Source organism: Emydura macquarii, unplaced genomic scaffold (assembly GCF_026122565.2).
Source record: "Emydura macquarii macquarii isolate MOO-44397 ecotype Brisbane River unplaced genomic scaffold, CSIRO-AGI_Emac_v2 contig_2321, whole genome shotgun sequence".
Lineage (NCBI taxonomy): Eukaryota > Metazoa > Chordata > Testudines > Chelidae > Emydura > Emydura macquarii.
In genome coordinates this window covers 1,876,191-1,899,442 of record NW_027132458.1, presented here as the reverse complement: position 1 = coordinate 1,899,442, position 23,252 = coordinate 1,876,191, and the positions used below count along the sequence as shown (strand labels likewise).

The following is a 23,252-nucleotide window of genomic DNA, read 5'->3' as shown; positions in this document are numbered from 1 at the left end:
AGATGAAATTAAAAAAAAGATAAGAAGTACTTTGCACTTAGGAAGGGGAGAAAAAAAAAGCAAATGCACAACTACCAATATGGGAAATAACCGGCTAGATTGTAGTACCACTGAAGAAGATCTGGGGGTTACAGTGGATCACGAATTGAATGAGTCAACAATGTGATGCTACTATGAAAAAGGCTAACATTCTGGGATGTATTAACAGCAGTGTTGTATGCAAGACAGAGGGGGTGACTGTCCTGGTCCCCATGGCACTAGTGAGGTCTCAGCTGGAGTACTGTGTCCAATTCTGGGTGCCACTCTTTAGGAAAGATGTGAACAAAATGGAGAGGAGACCAGAGGAGAGCAATAAAAATGATAAAAGTTTATAAAACCTACCCTGTGAGAAAAGGTTAAAAGAACTGGGTATGTTTAGTCTTGAGAAAAGAAGGGAGGACTAATGTCTTCAAATAAGTTAAGGGCTATTCTAAAAAGAACTGTGATCAATTGCTCTCCACATCCACTGAAGGTAGGATAAGTAGTAATGGGGTTAATCTACAGCACTGGAGATTTAGGTTAGATATCAGGGAGAAAAAACTAACTATAAGAATAATTAAGTACTGGACTAGGCTTCAAAGGGAAGTCATGGAATCCTTGTCAGTGGAGTTTAAGAACAGCTTAGACAAAAACCTGTCTGGAAATGTCTAGGTCTGCATCAGCACACTGGGTTGGACTAGATGACCTATCAAGGCCCCTTCCAGCACTACATTGCTATGACCGACTCCAAATAAAATGAATATCAGATCAATACTATAAAACAGGCAGAATAAACACTGGAAATGACTGATTGGTTGTCAGGTGGTCAGCTAAAAGATTATTCAGGAATGGGCCAGTAAGGTGCAGAAAGGAATTCTGATAAGTAGGATGACGTCAGTGGTCTTGAGGCATCAGGAAAGATACTTGGTACAGTGAAGTGGGTTGCTACTGCCATAATAACAAGGGCCATATCTGGAATGCAGAACTGAAAAAGGAAATGGGAAGTGATGAGATTCAGAATCTACTGTGACAGATACGATAGGCACATGGAATATTCAAACCACTGTATCAACTTTATAAATATTATGTGTATCTTTATGGGCAGGCTCATAATTGTATAGCTGGCTCAATGAGAATACGAAGAAAGTAGTTCCTAGAAGAAATAAAGGTCACTGGGGTGGTCATTAATACAAATCCCTAACACAGATAACGAGTCTGTAGAATTTTTTCCCCTGGGAAAATAGCATAGTGGTATTGTTCACTATTTTTGCAAGACCATGATAAATTTTGTATAAATATGCTTTGTAAGGAGGGTGGATTAAAAAAAAAAGATTTTTTTTTTAAATTTAAATTGGATTTTTTTTTTTAAATCATCAATAAAATACTAAATTTCTCTCTCGTTTAAAAAATAACAGTTACAATTAAATCTCATCACAAATATGCTAAGCCTACACTAACAGTCTCATTAAAATGAATTAATGGCTCTAGTCTGTCCAGCCTAACTACCCGCTCTTGCTTCTTGGCTTTCAGTTTCTGTTTCAGTTTCTGTTTCTCAGCAGACTAAAGTCACAGGTGTAAAGAAAGACACAGGCTGGACAGGACTGTTGTTGTTCTGTGCTTATGTGGTCGTGGAGCTGGGCCAAGCAAGGCAGAGGATTTAGTTAAGACACTGTCTTAAAGACAGAGAGACAAAGGACGGAGGCAAAGTAGAAAGGAACAGTGGAGTGGACTGGAAAGAAAAAGGGAAGACATTATTCAGTACACACACAACTTCCTATATTCCCCCACACTTTTGCCACAGAAAAACTGTCATGGCTTCTGCGCGTAAGGGAGACCCTATCTGGGAATATTTTGAAGAAATTCATTCCCTGGGTAAAAAAGGAAAACGTGTCAAGTGTAACCAGTGCAAGGAGGAGATGCAGGGCCTCGTTGCAAGAAAGAAACATCATAATGAAAACTGCTTATTGGGAAAAAATGATGTGAATGAAAATGTGGATATGTTGGAAGAACAATGTGGATCAACTGATCAGTAAACTTAAATAATTCACTTTGCAATGCATCATTCTTCAAGGATCTCTCTGTCTTTTAGTATAAGTGTGATTTAACAAGTAAATTCCCAAGCTGTTTCCTATGTTGGATGTTGCTAGAAAAAAGTTTAGCTTAGCTAATGCTTATGTCTTGTTTAATTAGTTAACTAGGTTTAGAATCTATCACCAAGTATACGGTACAGAAAGCTGCAGTAGGAGAAATCTAGAGTTGCCAGTTACCACTGGTGTGTCATTTTCTTGTTTTATATTACATAATACATGCCCCTTATTTTGGAACATCATGGCTACAGACCATAATGGTGATGCCATAAATCTATTCCCTATTTTACTTCAGCATAACTCAGCTTTCCCAAGGGAACCCCATCCTATACTTGTTTTCTCAAAAAAATAGAAGTGCCAGTGAGTTCCATGGGGCTTACTCCAAAATTAAGTGCACTCTAAGTGCAGTCACTCTTAGCTTTTTTGGCAATTCGGAATCGGATCTGCATTCTTGCTGGAAAAAATGTAAATGATTAACTGAATAATAGAGTGAGAAGAACGACTATTCAAAATCATTTCTGGATTTTGTTTCAGGATTCCATTTAAGCATAAAAGACTTTGACTGTGACTGTATCTGCAACAACTTCAGAGTCATCCATTGGTACTTTTAGCAGAAGTGCTGCAACTAAACATATTTCAGACAAAGTATCAGTAGCAAGCAAAAGATTTCAATCATCCAGTAAAACCATCACCATGGATGGGTTTGTAGTAAAGACCAGCAAATACCAACAAGACACCTTAGATGAAAAGATTGCCTGGTTCATTTTATGCCACAAATTCTCCTTTTTGCATTGTTAACAATAAACACTTCATTGACATGGATGAGTCCTTATGACTAGGCTACACTCCACCTGGTAGAGCAGACATTGGTGGAAGGCTCCTAGATACAGTGTATGAGAAGGAACTTGAACAGTGTGCAAGAAATACTGAGGGGAAATTTGCCAGTTTAAGCCTTGATGGGTGGAGCAATGTACACAATGATCCAGTAATATGTGCTTGTGTGACAACAGAAGATGGAGTTGCAGATCTTTCAGATATAATAGATACACCGGGAAATGCCCACACAACAGAATATTTAAAAGAAGTGTTAGTGAAAGCTGAAATAACTGTGAACAAAAATTCAACTGTCACGTGCGCAGTTTTGTCGCAGACAATGCTGCAAACTTGCCAAAGATGAGAAGATACTTAGAAGAAGAAATGGAAGGATGCACCTTAATAACATATGGATGCAGTGCCCATTTAATGCATCTTTTAGCCAAAGACTTAAGTACGTCTTCTCCAGGAATAAAAGAAAGTCATAAAATACTTCCGTAACAATCATTTTGGTTCAGCTTCACTGAAGAGAGCAGGAGGATCCAAACTAATTCTTCCTCAAGATGTTCAGTGGAATTCTGTGGTTGATTGTTTTGAACAATTTATTAAGAACTGATCTATTCTCATAAAACTTCGTGAAGAAAACCATGATAAAATAGATGGAAATATCTCATCCAAAGTATCTAACATTGGATTAAAGAGGAACGTAGAGGATATGCTCAGTATACTTAAGCCTATATCCATAGCCTTAAACTAACTTCAGAGAAATTGTTGCTGCATTGCTGATGCTATTGGAATTTGGAAGGCACTTCAAGAGACATTGAAGAAAGAAATACCTCACCAGAAAGTTAAACTGCAGGCAAAAAAGAAGCAAATGGATCATGCACTAACTCCACCTCATTTTCTTGCGAACATTCTCGACCCCAGATATAAAAGTAGATGCCTAACTTCTGAAGATGCTGCTGCCATGGCATGGGCATCTCAAAATCACTCCTCAGTTATGCCAGTCATCATAAACTTCAGGGCTGGAGCGGAACCATTTAAACAGTACATGTTTACTGATGATGTTTTGAACAAAGTCACTCCCATGAACTCGTGGAAACCATTAGCCAGGCACCTTGAAACAGAGTTCCTTCAGTTGCTAAGCCAACTTTTCACAGCAGTAGCTTCCTCTGCAGGCACAAAGAGGATATTTTCGTCATTTGGTATTTTTCACTCAAAGCTAAGAAATCGACTGGGAGTTGAAAAAGCAGGAAAACTTGTATTTCTGTTTCAGTCTATGAATAAAAATGACAGTTGGCATGGGGAAGATGAGAGCTAGTTGTAGAAGTTTTAAAGACAGCGTACATTTAGTGTTGTGATGACTTGTCTGTTAGAGTTAATAAAATTTGAAAATTAAAAAAAAAAGTTTAAGGACAGCCATCAGCTGGCAACTCAGGAGACTGCTGCAATTGCAAATGAGAAACATTTATGTAACATTTAAGATTTAGTTTAATAAAATATAAGTGCTATTGTGTTTGTGTGAGAGATTTCATTCTTACCATTCCTAATGTACTGCTGCTGCATCTGCAGCTTGACACAGATAATGAGTATAATGTACTATTTCCTAAATTAATAAAAATCAAGTTACCTAAAAAATTACAGAGCATACCCTCCTATGTGTTGTAAAATGCTGTATTGAATTGTAAATTAACATGTTTTAGTTATCAGATTTGCACCATTGTTTAAGGAATATGTGAAGTATTATCAGTGGGAAATTTGATTTAAATCAATCCACCCTGTTCGTAAGACATAATTTGAAAATTCAATCAGCTAAACATTATTGGCCTGGTAAAATATGTGGCAACACTTTATGTAACATTATAAAATTCTACTGTATAACATTTGCTATAACATACTCCAAGTTTAAGAAAAGCAGGACCTAACCAGTTTTTCAGAGACGGACATATTGGCACCCCACCCAGGTATCAGTATAATCAGATGATTATTATAGACGATCACCTAGTTAAGTGGCAGGAAGAAGGGTGTGAACGAGAACTTTACATATTGAAAAGGGGACAGTTGGGAGCGTCTGTGATAACAGACTGCCTGTCATCTGAACCCAGCTGGAGATAATCCTCAAAGAGGAAAGAAGGGTATAAGAATGAGAAATAGAGGCACCCAAATCACTTCTCCCCCCTCATCTCTACTCATGACAGCTACATGTTTGAAAGACAAAGGAAGTATTTTTGAACTAGGGGGGGAGGAGAATCCTGGCTCAAGCAATCCAGCTAGACTCCTGTAAGCTCTTGGTAAGAAAAATCTTTGCGCTTTTAAATTCACTTAGTGTGTTAAACTAGGTATTAATGTATATTATTATATTTTTATTTTCTTTGTAACCAATTCTGGCTTTTATGCCTCATTACTTGTAATCATTTAAATTCTATCTTCCTATAGTTAATAAACTTGTTTTATCTGAACCAGTGTGTGTTTGGATTGAAGTGTTGAGAACCTCCACTTGAGATAACAAGGCTTGTGCATATCTGTTTCCATTGATGAAATGACAGACTTTCTGTGAGCTTGTATTGTCCACGGGGATGCTGGGCAGTATAAGATGCACATTTCTGGAGGAAGGGCTGGGACTAGAAATGTGCTGGTGTTGCCCTGCATGTAATTCATGAGTGGTAGCCCACAGCATTCATGTAATATAGCTAGGAGTGATTTTACATGCTAGAGACTGTATGTGAACTGGTCAGGAGTGGTGGCTCTCACAGCAAATCAGTGTAAAAGGCACCCGAGGCTGCAGTATGGAGGGGACACAGCTGTCCAGACTGTACTCTGGGGAATGTCACAGATATGACCTGGTTCAAGAGGCCTCGCAGGTAGAGAAATTGAAACTATATAAAGTTACTGCCCTAACCTAGGAAGAGGAGTCATTCACCACTCTATCCAAGAACTGATAAAAACCTGTGTACAAGAGAGAGGCCCTACAGAAAGGGCCTGAAATATATTAATCCTATCAAGGTCTCTAGGTAAAAAAATGGGTGATTGCCTGATAAGCTAGACCTGCATGTAAACAGTTTACTGGTTTTATTATGATTTCTCTCCAATGTTTTTGTTCTGAATAAATAGTACTTTGCTTAATGAAAGATGGCTGGTTACTGGACTGCAGGTGCTAATTAAAGTCACACCTGATGAGATAATCATAGTGAATTGCAAGAGTCTGCTGTTTAAGTCCCTGGTCTGGAGGGAGACTCATGAGACCCTGCCCCAAGAAAGGTGAGGCCTGAGCCCTAAGTGGGATGCCCTCAAGGAGCCCATGAGGGGATCAGATATGCAGTTTTCAGGAACATTATACTTACATGTAAGCATCTGCTAGGAGGAGGGCAGAACAAGCTGTATTTTATCAAGTGGTCCATATACAATTGAGACACTTTTTTGGGGTGCCTAGGACTGAGAGTCACCTTGTTACCCTCCAGCCTTCAGCGAGAGAGAGACTTGCTCATGCATTACTGTGTGTCAGCTTCCTGATACCACCAGCCTGCTAACCACCCACACAATCTCCTCAGGGCAATGCTAATCCTCACTTTTCTTTGCAGGTCAGCAATAGGTACATCCCAGTCCCCAAACCCATGTGACATCCAACCCCCGTCACTGGTCACTCACAGAAATACCAAGTTTGTTATCCCCAAGAGGATAGCGTACACACCAGCTTGTTTGAGTCAGCTGAGGATGAGCTCCTCTACAATATCACAGCACTGAGCTATATTTACAGTGAAAGCAATCGTTAAGTTTATTTTCAAAATTAAGACTTAAGAGATAAACTTCTACTGAGGTGTGAGAGTGGGGACATCCATCAATTCTTTATCACATATTGTATCTTTTGAGCATAAAACATAGTTAGCTCCTGCCCACTTTCAATCTGTCCAGGAGATACAACAACACTCCATGAAGTATTACCATGAATAAAATCTGAGTTTGCTTGTTTTCTCTCTTCCTTCCCAGTCTGCTTGAACAACATGTAGCATGAAGTAACAAAAAAACAGTTACAGGAGGTATCTCATTAAAGTAACTTCTTGAAAGCTTTCATGTTTTCATTTATTTTTATTGAGTGATAACAGAAGAGATTTCATAACAAAAAGCCCGAATAGCCTCTGGAATGACTGCAGTAAGAAAAAGATAGAATGCTACCATATAGATTATGAAGGTAATACTCTGTGACCAGGAAAAGTTTTTAGTCTATTCAATACTCAGCTGACAGAGCAGGCAAACAATATCTGCACACATTAGATCTGCAAAGGTAAGTTTTTGTTTTAAGAATCCTATATCTACCAATGTGTTTCAGATATAATTTCTCACTGCTTTATCTGATAATAAAAACAAATGCCAATTTATGCATTGGTAATCTAACCGTATAATGTTATTACCATACTTTAAAATAGATTCCAGGAGCAAGGCTATGTATTTTGCTACAATCTGTACTAAGAATAAAACGTAAGTTCAAGGATTGTCAAAAAAATAAAATCAAATAAATCTTATTTATTTTGAATCATAGACTTAAGTAAGAAAGAACAATATATTTTATTTCAATAAGCCACACAAATCTAAACATCACATTCAAATTGTAAATCTTTATGCACAAGTTATCTAGAATTACCTTAATAGAAGTTCTTTAGGTAACTTTTTGTTAATAGGGGCTTCATCACTGTTTGAGAAAACCTGAAAAAAGAAATAAAGTACATTATGGGGAAAAAAATCACTAGTTTATTAGCCAAAAAGAAAAAGAGCACTAAGACTGCAATTCATGCCTTATGTCTTTCTTTTTTAAATTTAAAAACTCAACAAATCCTGCAAGTAGAGGCAACAGCAATAGTACTTTATCTAGTATCTAATAACATAACATCCATAACACTCACATTTTCCCACTTCTAACTCTGAATAAGGTTGCTATGTCTCCTGATTCAATCACAGACTGCTACCCAGATCTCTGAGACCTAGCTAGATAATGCTGCCAGAGCAATTGGCACACACAGGCCATCTTGGAATTGCACAATCCACCACCCTTATAAAAATGAAGAGTATGATTTTTTTCTATTCTTGCATGCAATGTGCACTGGGGCAAACAGCAGAAGCAAGTTTACTTAAGCTTCCATTCCTATTTCCTGGGCTTTGGAGAAAGACAAAGATGTGTATGTACCCTGTGGGTATATACAACTTAAAATGTCACATGGAAGATTTCAAGTTTGTTCAGATGCTGTTGGAATTATGAATTACTGTCTTTTCAGATGTCAGACTGCACATTGATCACAGTTCCAGTGAGCCAGCCTCTGCTTCCCTAGAAGTGATGGACTCTACATTTTACTCTCAGGGCCGACCATATGCTTAACCTCATCTTTGATTATTTATAACCATCAGGTCACTGCTGTTGGGTAGCTGTATTTTCAGTCCCTTGCACTGAAACACACTATAAACCTCAATATTAGTGCCAGAGCTGGTTCATTGCTTCAGAAGCCTGGAGACTAAATATAAATATGTCAGTTTCATTTGTTAGTTGCTAATGTGGTAACACATAATATATTAATTTGTATTAGAGCAGCATTTAGAGGAACCAAACAAGATTGAGTACCTATTATGCTAAGTGCAGTTAATACACAGAGACAATCCTTGCAACAAAAAAACTTAATATAAATAGACAAGACAGTCAAAATGTGACAGAAAAAGTATTATCCCTGTTTTACAGATAGGGAACAGAAGCACAGGGGAACCTGTGGGCAGAGCTGAGAACTGAACCCAGATCTCATGAATTACAGTCTGATGCCTTAACTACACAACCACATGTAAAAAAGATGTATTTTACCTAATAATTATATATCTGCAAAATTCTTCCACAAGAGCTGCAACACCTAGGAGAACGAGGCTGAAAGAATGACACTTTCTTTAGTTAATTAGTGTAATGCTACCAATTTACATATATATGCCATTGTTTTGTTTTATGAAAACACTGACATTTATTTACCCTTTGCCTAATAACTCCCGATGTGTCTATTAATATGGACATACATGTATGAGAATGCAGTATAGCAATTAAGTAAATAAGGCATCAGAATGTTAATACATATCTAAAGCAGCTACAATACATGCTCAGTACTTTAGCTATTTTTACCTCAGTACCTTCTGTATCAAAAAGCCAAGTCATTAAAGACATACTTAAGCAATTTCTCTGTTAGATCATAAAAATCTAAAACTGGATTCAAATTACATTTTTGGCACTGCTGTAAGGAAAAAAGACTTGAGTTTTTCTTTTTAAATTTACAGCTGTACTAACAAACTGTACTTCACATTTCAGCCCAATGTGATCTGATATGGTCAAGACATTAATCTTTAGGAATCCTAGTTTCTAATGGAAAAAATTTTCAACTTTTAGTATTGCATGTATGAAAGTTAACCTCCATGAGGGGCTCAACTACACATGAAGTATCTGCTTATCTAGTATATCTGTTAATGAAAAGCAAGTCACACTTCAGTCATTCTGTTACAAAAATGTTTTCTTTACATACCTTGTACTAGGTATTCTTTTGTGCCTCTGCTGCAAATGTCATCATATAGTACTGTTTTTGTGACTTAAGAATATGTAGCTGAATGAAAATGGATGCTTAAAGCGCTCTTTTACTCTGAAAAGTGTATTAAAAAGTATCTCTAAAAATGGCATTATGCAGGGTTCCACATTTGAATCTCAAAGACTCCAGGTCAAATCTGCTCACTTAACATGCAAAAAAAAAAAAATTTTTTTAAACCTCAAATTCTAAGATCCAAAAGTCAAGTTACACTCTCTTGGTCATGCATTGACCAGCAACAACTAATATGTATTACAGATGTAGTCAAGGGACAAGAGATGTGAAGTTCTTTAACAAGAATTTAATTAACTTTCTCTGAAGTGAAAGCCTGAAAAAAAAAAAAAAGTATATTGCCTCTGTAAACATGTCCTGCAAACCTAATTAAATTAAGTCAAAGCAGCTGTTTTCTTACTGAAGTAAACACAGTATACATACATCTTTGCATTTGTTTCAACCTTCAGAAATAATCTTAAAATAAGGGATTAAAAATGGAAACGATACCGAGGAAAGAACATTTTGGCCTATAGGCCTCATATTTTTATAGCACCAGTTTTCTTTAAAAGACCATTTTTGAAAGAAAGCCAAAACTACCTAGAAAATTACAACTGCAGTTTGTGAAGTCAGGATCAATGCAGCTGTACTCTTGTATAACAGGAATACAAAAAAAAAAAAAAAAAAGTAAATTTTACAAACTTCACCTGTTATAGATCACTCACAGCCTTCCTCATTCTGCATAGAACAAGACAGACGCTAAAAGCTACAGACTAAATAAAGACACTGGTTTAATGGCTCATTACAGTTTGTAATATGTGCTATTAACCATTAATTGCCCACTTCATTTTATGTGGTTCACTACAGCATGTGTGAACTCCTTTGTGCTTAACAATTTGCCCTAACTTGTATTTAGCTCAGCCACTCTGGTTAACCTCCCCAGACCTGAAGAAGAGCTCTATGAAGCTCGAAAGTTTGTCCCTTCTGCCAACAGAAGTTGGTCCAATAAAAGATATTACCTCACCTACTTTGTATTGTAAGGTCTGAGGCCTTGTTCTTTGGCTAAGATAAGGCCTTGTTCTTTGGCTAAGCAGCAGCAGCCACATTAGGAGAGACAGTAGCCATAAGCTAAGTTGCTGGTAGTCACATCCTCAACACCCCATCTAGATTACATCAAACAATGTAGTATCGAGCTGTTAAGAAGCAAGAGGAGGTGAGCTGGGGGAGAAGATTCCATGTTTCAGCAAACTATGCTCTGCAGCAGAAGGAGCTGAACACCTCAGAGGATCCAGCCTCCAACCCAAAGAATGCTTTGGAGTGGGGTGAAAATGTGCAGAGAAGTGAGTGTAGGGCTTCTTATTTTGTATGGACCCATGTATATCTTGATTTATTAAAGAGCAATAACGTACCAGACTCTGGGCAAAGTATGTGTGTGTATTATATGCTTTACAATTATCATGGGCCGCTTGAGAGTGTTAAATGTTAACCCAGAAGCTTCACACCTGTGGGTGGAGTTCTGGGAGAGGGTGTGTTTAGTCTAGCAGCAAGTCTGAAGAGTCAGCACTGAGCTCAGGGACTGGGCAGCTGGACAGCAGGTTCCAGCACTCAGGAGCAGGTGCTTTACCAGAGTAATCTTGATGCAAAGAAGGAAGAACTATTAGATACCACAGTCATTTTTAACTTGCTCCAGACATTTAATATACTTTCAAACAGTTTAAATAGCACCATAATTTATTTAAACGGCAATGGAAGTGCTTAGTTAGCACTTTAGCCTTTGTACACATTGATATAAACTAAAGAGTTATGAAACAATCATTCTGAAAGAGTTATATAATTTTTTCAACACTGCCATATTAACTTTTCAGGGGAGCTAACAGTAATTAGGTAGCTGATTCAAAATCAGTCTAGGTCAGTAATAATCAATATTTGTATCATTTAACTGTTTGGTGGTCTATGTGCTTTAGTTGTGGAGGCTCAGTCCTGTTCCTAGTAATATGGAATCCACAGAAGTACTGCGTTACCAATAAATTTCCCCATAACCTATAAATCTTTTCTATCTCATCATGAAGGAGAGAGGCAAAATAAGTAGGCAAATGTTTAATATAGAAAGTACCTTACTGGATCAGACCAGTGGTCCATCTAGTCCAGTATTCTGCCTCCTACAGAGGCCAGCATAATAACCCTATAGTAGTCATATGTGAAATAATCTGTCCTTGCACAAATATTTCAAACTGATGTCTAATAATTAGGGATTAGGGACAGAGACCCACATCTCTTCCCCCTTCAGACCAGGCTTGCAATCCTCCTGTACCTCAATACAATCTTCCAGCAGGTCCGACTGGGTTCAGCACCTGTGGTTAGCTCTTTCTCCAAGTAGTCTGGGAGGTTGAGAGCCACTGTCATAGTATACACCTGTTACCAACCAGTCTTCAAAGCAAACTACATTTATTCTTAGGGCAAAAGCATTACAAAGAAAACACACACAAAAACCTACACGCATGCTGAAAGATTACCATATATCAACTCCAACTCTAGTATGGGGGGCTTTGGTAGATGTAACCTTTCAAACACCTCATCCAAGTTTGCCCCCTTGATTACAAATTCATGTCAGCATTTAGTTGGTGTCTGGTTCCCGATCTAGATAGTGCAGGTATTTATACGCTTCAGGCCACTGATGTCCAGTCTCCAGGAACAGCTAATCACTAATTAGTGGCCCTCTCCTCAGGATGGAGCTTCAAAAGGCTGGGTTTTTTGCAGAACTGGGGTGTGTAACTTGCATTAACAATTTTCTAGCGATTTCCCAGGAAGCTCACTTAACACTTATTGCTCCAAAAGTCCATGCTTGTTTGGCATGTTTCAATATAGTAATTGAACTCCTTACATTCCCAAGTTTCACATCTATCACAATGTGAATTTTGGATATTCTTAAAATCTGTATAAACATCCAATTATTTTTTGAATGTTGTTAAGTTCTTGGCCTCAATGACTTCCTCTGGCACTGAGAGCCACAACTTAACTACAGGTATGTGGGGAAAGTATTTCCTTTTAACTGTTTTAAATTTCCCATTTTTTAATTTAATCCAATGTCCCCTTGTTCTTGCATTACTCTTCTGCTCTTGTATTTAAGAATACTTGCTGAAATGTTTACACATTAGTCATGAAAAACAACAAGTACAAATTTCAATTTAAATAATCTGTTGTGTACAGAGGTTAAAGGGACATTTCAATCTGGAAAGTCTGTTTACCTGTTTTTTTAAAAAAAAACAAATGACCCTTAAGATTATGACTGAAAAAAATAGAGTAAAAGTTATTTTCTCTTTTTTTCCTGTTTACACAAAGTGCCATTAAGTGCAAGAGATATAGTCAGTTTAACAGTTTTGTTGATGACCAGTAGTACTTGTCTCATGTAACTCGTATGCATAGCTACATACATTTCTAATGCACTGCTCTGGGGATGGGACAGCTCACATGCAATTCCACTTCACAGTCCCTATAAGGCCAAGGCAACAGTAGAGATGGGACACAATCCCTCCCACATGAGATTTTTTGAAAAATAGATTAATGATTACATTTCAAAAGCAAAGAGCATATACTCTTCACAAATATTTTTCTGAGCTCCAGAAATAAATGTCATTCATTACAGGGATGATTCTGCATTAACCAGAGAATGACCAAACCCCAGAAACAGGGAAGTCATCTCAATTGTCCCTTGGTTTAAGAAGCGGCTTCCGTGAACACCCTCCAAAACGTCACTGATCTATATTACAAACTCACCACCATAACCGACATCCTTGTTGGTACTGAGAGAGCAAGGATTGAACCGACATGAAGAGTGACCCACTACTCTCACCCCTAGAAGGCGGTCCCTTCAGAACAGGAATCTAAATGAGCAGGGCAGTGTGGACCTTTCACTTTCACTGCACAGGATATACTAATTCTGTGAGTAATAATGGTCCTCAGTAACAAGGGCACCTTTTCATAATCACGAAGAGAAATCATTAAATGGAAATTATGACTGACTTCTTGGGAGCAGGATCAGACTCAAGCTTTCAAAAAGTATTTTTAAAATGCTCCAACAAAAATAAGAAATTGAGAATTGGGGGAGATGTATAATTTTGATTTATTTAATTTTCTACACAATTGACCTTTGCCTAAGTTTCTAGACTTTGAGTGATAGAAATAAAAGATCCTTGTTATTCTTGTCCTAAACACACCACAAATAGAGACAAGTTTAAAGAATTACAAGCACACTAAAATATTATATCCCTTTACATTTGAGTAGCCTTCCTATATCGCACCAAATTGAAGTCATAATATAGGAGATTGTTTCCTTAGTGAAGCTCTAACCTCAGTTTCAGCCTCTAAGGTCATGTCTACACTACAGTAGCACAGCTATGGTGCTGCAGATATGCCACTGTAGTGTAGATGCTTCCTACATCGATGGAAAGGGTTTTTCCATCAAGGTAGGTAATCCACCTCCCCAAGAAGCAATAGATATGTTGACAGAAGAACTCTTCATAGACTTAGCTGCATCTACAGTAAGGGTTAGGTTGACTTAACTGTATCCCACAGATCGCAAACTTTTCACAGCCCTGACTGATGTAGGTAAGTCGATCTAATTTTTAGGTATAGATCAGGACTTAGGGACAAAAACCTGGAATACTGAATGAGTTTAGCAATTATGCAGAGCTGACGACTGCTTATTGATTTAGATTTTCAGGACAGAACTGGTTAGCTATTTGATCACAAATCGAATCCAAAAGAGAAAAAAATACAGTTTACTGTTTAAGGCTGAAACAGGAAAAAAAACAAAAAAACCCACTGGTGCAGGAAATACTTTTCCCAATCAAGCAACACTTTTTCATAGAAATTCAGAAAGTGATATTTAAAGTGTTGTGTACTCTTCCCACAGTTTTTTCTAAGGGCAAGTGTACAGTAGACAATGATGGGAGGTGACATAACCATATGAGGAGTCAGAATGACAATATAAAACAAATTGTACCCTACACCTTAAGAATTGTTCAAAAAAATAAAAAAGTAATATAAATTCAAAGAGGGGCCTCTATTGTAAGGCAGAAACAAAAACAAAACTGTGCTTTATAAATGTTGGTTCTTACTCTGTCTTGATAGTGCTTTTATCTTTTTGTGCTCCCAAGAAAGGATGGAGGAGTCTGGCTTTAGCCTCACTCCAGTAATGGCTAGAAATACATTAAGTCTGCTGGGAGCAATATTGTCTAGAACCAGAAAATGCTCTACAGCAGAGCTCCACTAAACATTAACGAAAAACCTGTGTTTTCTTTTAAGGGGATTCTGGTAAGCTGACAACCAACCCTTGAGAAACCACACCGATGAAGTAAATATTAGAGCTCTCAGAGTAGCACTCAGTATTTAACTTATAATAGTATGTTATTCAAGTGAGCTGTCATACACATAGGAGCACCTTAACATCTCCCAATAAGCTGATGTGCAGTTAAGGCCAAACGCCATGTATAAGAATGGAGATTATTCCAGATTTAGGGTTAGACTCCACAGCCACTGAAGCCATCGAAATAACTTCTTTGTTATTTATATATTTGTTATGCATATATTCTTCTAATATATTCCTTCAAAAAACATAAATCATCTCCTTAAGGCACATAACTATCTAACTGCAATAAATTTAGCCCAAAGATACAAAAACACTCAACTGTTTTGTAATTCTTTAAATCAAAGATATTTGTTAATGGATCATTTTTCCCCAAGTAAAACAAACAAAGAACCTACAAAAAATAAACCAGGAATTGACAATTTGAAATAAAAACAGATTTGTAATTTACATTTAAGTTTTTAAAATGGAGTATTATTCTCTTAAATTATAAGAAAACCTCAACAATTTCCCATTTTACAGTATGTTGTTTGATTTTAGCAATGGCAATTTGTTAATATTTTGAATATTTTTAGACTTCGCTGATTAAACTGAAAAGTCACACAAATTGAAGCGGTGGCGTATCAAGAGTCTCCAGCCCCCAGGGGCCAAGTCTACATTTGCACCCCCCACATTCCAACCCCACAACCCAGCATTGGCTTGGACGGGGTGGCCTCACACTCCCCTCCCCCGGCCTGGTGGGGGGTGCGTTGGGCTGGACCTTCACGACGCACAGGGGGAGGCGCTGAGGGGCTCCTCTAAGAGTCTTCTGCGCCCCCCACCTCCTGCACATCGTGAAGGGCTGGCCCAGCACCCCCCTGCAGGCCTGCACCCAGGGGCCTGGCTCCCCTCACCCCCCATCAGTATGCTATTGAACTGAAGTTAACCATTTTGATCATGTAATAGTCAAGCAAGGGCTGCATGACTTTAGAACCTCTCTTACATCTGTTATCAGATTCCATTAGTTTGACTTTCTATTCTCACCTATAATGATAAATGGAGTAGACTAAAATTAAATCCTTAAATCTCTATTCTGTTTTTGTAATTTCAGGATTGCATATGCAATGTAAATATCCTGTACAGGACAGAATATAAATGGCTGCAAATAGTCAGCAGATCAAAAATAAAAGAGTAAAATTAAGTGAGGGTAAAATATGGACAAATGTATATACTTGAATCTGGGATTCAAATATCTGAAGACACTCTCATTGACCATTTAAGAAACTTTGTAAGTCTAAGTATAAAATGAACGCTTGTTATGGTATCCAGTCTCAGAAGCAACCTCTACTAGAATGCTGTTTGCAGGGATTGCAATAATAAAATCAAAAGATCAAAAACAGCCTCAGCATAATGTCCACTTCTGCTACATGAAAACATGCTATTTGTAATATGTTATTAATGTGAAAGGATGTGCAAACTTGGGTAATGGGTCAGAGAGCAGGCTTTGTTCTTCATAAACTATCAATAAAATATTTCAATTTCTAAAAGAGAACTGTTTAAAATATCACTAAACTCCAATTTCACGAGTTAAAAAGGAAAGCTGGGTTACACCATTTCATGTGACTTGGCTGGAAAAATCAGCTTTACAAAATGTGTAAGTACTCTCAGAACAGGAATTTTACAGAGGAAATAAAAAGATTATTAGAAACTAACAGATGTTCTATTTTGCAAAAGAATAAAATTAGGAAATAAATCAAAATATGAACTATTGTGAAGAACGTACATGAACTAAGTGGCTAACTGGCTGAAAGAGCTCCAGGCAGAATCATTATGAAAAAACTCACAAATTATGAAATCCATCTCACTCAACTCTGTCACACTTAGTACACCATCTTGCTTTTCTGTATCTAAAAACTCACACAAACAAGGACAGAATTATTGTACATCTAATTAATAATTTATACCAAGTTATTGACTTCTAGTTCACAAAGCATCTGAAAGAGTGCTAATATTCATTATTTAAGTGATCTAAGATAACCATTCAAACTAACAGTTACAATTCTGAAGTTAGGGTTGCTTTGCTAGATTAAGCGAAAAGAGCTGTTGTATATCAGTGGAAATCTGACTCTGGCTCTCATTTAAAAAATGTTTCCGTCATTTAGCAGTCCTACATTACCTCAGACTAACTTTAAAGGCACCTCTGTAACTCTAATGTATCTCCCCACAAAAATATAGTATTTCCTTTTACTATTTTGCAGGGAACATGGTTGTTTCATCATGATAACACCTGGTGTTAACTGGTCACCATAATTTCTTGCTCATTCAGATTTAAGGGCAAACAATGAAAATTATGCAGATCTGAAGGAAAGTGGGAGAAACAGCCTTATTTGTAATAATCTTTATAAAGAGAATGGTCCATGTAAAAGTGTTCACATAGTGAATATTAGAATATCAAAAACAACATATTCCATTGATCATTAGGTCTTTTTCATTAGCCTTCAAATTAAAGTGTGGGGCTGCCCAATAACTATTCATAATTAGAACAGGAAGGGGCTTATCTAGCATCATTTAAGCGTTGTCTGCACTAGCACTTATGCCAGCAAAAGTTTTGTCACTCAGGGGTGTGAAAAAACACACCCCATGAGTGACGTAAATTTTGCCGGAATAAGCGCTTGTGTGGACAGCACTGTGATCCTTTCATACCTAGGGTAGCCACCTGAAAATGCCAAGGTCAGGGCTGGCTGTAAAAGGAGAGCATATTCTCCCAGCACAGGTGGGTGACACTCAAGTCAGACTTCCCAACCAGCCACAAACAGTACTTCTGATTGCCCACACTGGTTATCAAGAAGCCAAAACAAAAATTTACACAGCCCCCTTTACTACATTTCAGTGTCCAGCTCCCAATCAGCCACTAGGTCCAGTAAAGAGACCAATTATTTAAAACTCTATGCTCTTTACCCAAAAAAGTTCCTCCTGACCTCAAAGGGTCAGCCACAGTACCAGATCAATATAAGTTTAGATCTTACCCAAAATACCATGCTGCCAGCCAATCCTTTAGTAAATAAAACTAAAGGTTTATTATAAAAAGAAAGAAACAAATTATAAGAGAAATGTTAAAGGATTAAATCAATCAGATACGTACAAATGATTTGAAAATCCATATATATCAGCAAAAAGAACAAGAGTCCTGTAGCACTTTAAAGACCAACAAATTTAATTTCTGCAGGCATAAGCTTTCTTGGGCTGCAACCCACTTCTTGCATCTGACAAACTGGTTTGCAGCCCACGAAAGCTTTTGCCTGCAGAAATTAAATTTGTTAGTCTTTAAAGTGCTACAGGACTCTTGTTTTTGCTGTATACAGACTAACAAGGCTACCCCTCTGGAACTTTTCACCATATGTATATTAGGTTTCTAGAAGAATTGTGGAGTTCGCAGGCCTGTATGGTCCCTCTGGTATACATCCAGTACCTGGATGGGTCTCAGTCCTTTGTTTCACAGCTTCAGTAGATGAGTTGATCCAGAGGTAGGTGATGACTGTAAGACAGACTAAAGAATAGTGACTGAAGACAAATGGATCCCAGGCAGCTGCCTTTTAGGTCCTTTGGTCTGTGCCATGCTGCTTGTAGAATTTTGCAGGAACCACAATGGAGTCCAGAGTCACATAAGCAAGTCCTGGTGACTTATCAGGTATATCCCTGGCTTCTCCTCCTGAGCCCCTTGTACCTGTGAATTTCTTAATGGGCCATTAAGCAGGCTATCGCTGCAGCCATCTTGTCTGGAGTGTGTCCCAGACAGCACAATTTGAAATACAGATATATCAAATATATCCATAACTTCCATTACACACATAACACATGAACATAAACATTATCATCTTACTTAGCACATTATAGCCTTTCTAACAGTATCTGACATGGCATATCTCATATGAATTATTATGATTTTGACATATTGATGTTAAATATAATAAATGCCCCCCCCCAATCCAGCCAGCGTGACACCCCCAACACGAGATTGGCATAGAAGGGAGTAATCAGAGCTCCTGAATACACCTCAAAGGTCCCCCAAATCCAGCAAGCGTCACAAGCACTACATCTCCAGCCGACATTGCTACTGCCACTCATTTAGGTGGTTTTATCATTTCAGTGGGAGAGCTCTCTCTCGCCGACATAATGCGGCTACATAAGCGCTTATGCCAGCAAAACTTTTGTCGCCCAGGGGCATGAAAAAAAATACCCCCCTGAGCGACATAAGTTTTGCTGGCATAAGTGCTTGCATAGAGAAGGCCTCACTTGATTTCACCTGTGAACTACATTGCCTGTTCACTGTTACTTTGCAAATTGCATGTTTGTTGGAATGAGACTCAGAAAACTTTTAATCAGAACTTCCACAACCAGCAAAGAGGGAAAATCCCTTACCATATTCTTCAAAGAAAAGTCTATAATTGAAGCTCAGTAGCTAGAAAGCATCTACTTACCCAATACATTCATTTATAAAATGTTAATGTTTTATTTTCAAAATCTTAATTTTCCCTACAGTTAGAAGATGAATTGTGTCTACATTAGACTTATTTGGAGGTATTCCACCACACAGATCCTCTGCTGGAAGTGATAATGGAAACACTAATGTAAACAGAACACTTCTTTAGGTGAGGAGGAAGGGTGCACATCAGGTCATCTAATAATGCTCTTAGCAGTACTGCATGAAATCATAGTAAAAGTGTTAGCAACCATCTGAAGTCTGTTTGATGATGGTTAAGATTCTGTTATGGGTATTTTTGGTAAAAGTCAGGGACAGGTAGTGGGCAATAAAAAAAAAATTCTCAGAAGCTACAACCTGTCCCTGACTTTTACTAAAAATACCCTGTGGGATGTAAGACTAACAGTTGCTCCAGAAATCACAGAGGTCCTAGAAAGTCACAAAATCCATGACCAAATCATATCCTTAGTAATGGTAGAATAGTGGAGATTTCCAGATCAAGTCTAGCGTAAAGAAGACCTCCACAATTGTGTCCCTTCCCCCCCAGAAACAAAACTGATTACACAGAACAGTGTACTGCAGCCAAGGAAATCTCCCCTTTTATCTCCCAATAGGGTTTTATTTTTTTCTTTTAGATGAATACACATTTAAAATGCACAGACTACTAAGAGAGTTGGGAGAAGAAAAGAGAGGATGAAAAAGCGTGGGTGCGGCTGTGGAGGAAAAGAAAAGAAGCCTTTCACAAGTTATCACTAATAAATGGCCTATAGAGAACCTAAGGCTAACACCACACAGAATACACCCAAACCTCTCTTCTTTCTACAGCGCCTAGCATTTATATTTTTTGCACATATGAGTACACACTACCATTTTGCATACACGACATTTGATTAAAACCCATACAAGAAAATGTCATTAGACAACCTCCTGCCTTAGAAGACACAGTGACCCCAAATATATCAAAACGTGGCAGAGCTTTACCCCCCCCCCCCCCCCACAGAAAGCACCCACTGTGGAACCACCAAGGTTTGTGCGGGCCAGCCCCTGGAGAAGTCACTGGAAACAGGCTTCAGACACACCTCCCCCCTCAAACCTAGAGAGACAGCTCACTGCACGCACACCCCTCCCACGACATACATCCCCCCCCACATCACTTCCCTCCTGCTCGCTCCCTCCCTTCCCCCACACTACCCCTCCCCCACCTCCTCCCTTCCCGCACATACCTCCCACAGCCCTGCCCCCTCCCACGGACGAACACCCCACATCGCTCCCTCCACTCAAACCCACCCAGCCCCGCCCCGTTCACACCTGGCCCCGCCCAGCAGCCCCGCCCCGCGCTATCTAACGTTGGCCGGGGGGGGCGGCCTGCGCCTCCCTCACGCCCCCGCGCGGCTCCCTGTCTCGAGCCCCCAACACCCTGAGCCCCCCCCTCCCCGCCAGCGGGGCTGGACCTCGCGGCGGTTGGGGGTGGGAGGGGGACGACACACACGACACTCACCATGGCCAACGCGCTGCGGCGGGGCTGGTTGTCCTGGTGACGAGGAGCCCGGCGCAGCCGCCGCCACAGGTGCAGCAGGGTCTGCGCGCGCAAGCAACCGCAACCCAGCCGGGTGGGTGTGGTGGGCGGGGGGGGAGGAAAACCAGCAAGGGGCACGTGACCGGAAACACCCCCTACCGATTCGGCCCGGCCCCCCCCCTTCACGTGACCCAAAGGAGCGTCGGGTGAAGGGGAGAGATCGATTGGGAGTCCGCGCTGGCTCCTGGCCAGGGCCTGCAGTCTGCAGTCCGTGTGCTGAGGCAGACGGAGATCACGGGCCCCAGCAGGTGTTGCTCCATGTCGACCCGTACATGTGTAGGAAAAGAAAGGGACTGCAGCAGAGAAACGAACTCACTACTTCTACTGCCAGAGGGGTTGTTGTTCCTTCCCTTCGCGGCTGACAGTCTGGTTTGATTAACAATACAAAGAGCCTGTCACTGTGCTAGCTCACAGTCCATGTGGAAAGAGCCTGGGTGCATGCGCACACCATACCGCTACCTCTCTGAAGCCAATCTCTTTTTTTCCAGAATCTCTTTTCATTTCATAGATTCATCAATTCTAAGGCCAGAAGGGATCATCTAGTCTGTTTTCCTGTATGGCACAAGCCATAGACCTTCCCTACAATAATTCCTAGAGCAGATCTTTTAGAAAAAGAGTCAAGCTTGATTTAAAAATTGCCAGTGATAGAGAATCCACCACAACCCTTAGTAAACAGTTTCAATGATTTACTACCCTCACTGTTAAAAATGTACACCTTATTTCTAGTCTGAATTTGTCTAGCTTTAACTTTCAGCCATTGGATGTGTTACATCCTCATCTGCTAGATTGAAGAGCTCATTATCAAAGTTTTGTTCTTGATGTAGATAGTTGTAGATGTTGATACTGGACACTTAGTGATTAGTGTGGATACCAGTGAGATATGGTATGCCGGATTTGCAGATGAATACGGTTTAATGTGCAAGGTTTTCTATAGATATCCTAGTTAAATACAAAGCCTAAAATCAACTACAATATATCATACTAAACCTGGAGAGCCAAGCAGTCACTCAGAAGGCTATATACAGGGATGGCTTTCTTCAGAGGCCCTGCCAGGGAGTCAGTGGATCCTCTAATCTGACCTGCAGCACCTCCCGCAGAATCAGGCGTTGATGGAGTGCACCCCTTTTTTCTGAGTGATGACTTTTTATACCTCTCTATATCCAACTTTCATCTAATTACCTATGTATTAATTATTACATATTCTATCACCTATGTTAGGTTCTCACCCTCAACAACATTCCATTCTCACCATAATAATTGGGATCATCAAAACAACATCTGGTAATAGGAGGGGTAATTTAAAAAAATTTCACGTGGCCCTGGAAAAATGTACCCCCAGACATTCAGAGATAACTTGTTATTCCCATCATCATTATCTATGTGCAGCTGCAAGTATACATGTTATGTATTTTGTCTTATTATGTGCTGTGGTTTGCAGAAACTGAGACATCTGCAAGGTTACTCAGTATTCCTATTTGTCTCTGCCAACCAGAAGATGTCAGGCTGCTGAGGCCAGAATGGTCAAACAAGCAACGTAAGCTATGCTAGGCCCCAAAACAGTGGTCAAGCAACACAAATTGCACTGGGTCTCCCAACAATAGACTATGCTGAAGTCACCCCTTAACCATCTCTTTGTTAAACTAAATAAAATGAGCTCTTAGTCTATCACTGTAAGGCATATTTTCTAATCCTTTAATCATTCTCTTGGATCTTCTCTGAACACTCTCCAATTTAGCAACATCGTTTTTGAAGTGTGGACAACAGAACTGGATGTAGTATTCCAACAGTCACACCAGTGCCAAATACAGATGTAAAATGATCTCTGTGCTTCTACTCAAGATTCCCTTTTATCCATCCAAGGATCACATTAGCTGCTTCAGTCACAGCATTGCGCTGCAAGCTCATGATCATCTGATTATCTCCCATGACACACAAATCTTTTTGAAAGTCATTGCTTCCCAGTATAGAATCTCTCATCTTGTAAGTATGGTCTGCATTCTTTGTTCTTAGATGTATATATTTAGCCATTTAAAAATGCATAGTGTTTGCATGCACCCTGTTTACCAAGTGATCAAGATCCAGCAGTGAACTGTCCTCTTCACTACTCCCCCTATTTATCACTTCCCCTATTTTTGTCTCATCTGCAAACTTTATCAATGATTTTGTTTTCTTACAGGTCATTAAATACAATGTTAAATAGCATCCTTTTGCACCCACTTGATGATCATTCCCTATTTACAGTTATATTTTGAGACCTATCAGTTAGCCCATTTTTAATCTATTTAATATATGCCATGTTAATTTTGTATGGTTCTAATTTTTTTAAAAGTCTATAGCTGTTATAACTGAG

General features: G+C 39.1%; 1 protein-coding gene across 7 annotated transcripts in view; it reads right to left on the bottom strand.

Moving 5' to 3' along the window:
• FBXL2 (F-box and leucine rich repeat protein 2) overlaps positions 1-20,852 on the bottom strand; it is a 119,904-nt gene extending 99,052 nt beyond the window's left edge. For all 7 annotated transcript variants that reach the window (XR_010922121.1, XR_010922122.1, XR_010922118.1 and 4 more), the window contains exons 1-2: positions 20,825-20,852; positions 7,555-7,616 (exon numbers count right to left, since the gene is read on the bottom strand). Coding sequence is in view for 1 of the 7 variants with exons in the window: in XM_067560888.1 (XP_067416989.1) it covers positions 7,555-7,616; positions 20,825-20,827 (65 nt within the window). In the remaining 6 variants the exon portion in view is untranslated. The remainder of the gene's footprint in view (positions 1-7,554; positions 7,617-20,824) is intronic.
• Positions 20,853-23,252: the final 2,400 nt, after the last annotated feature.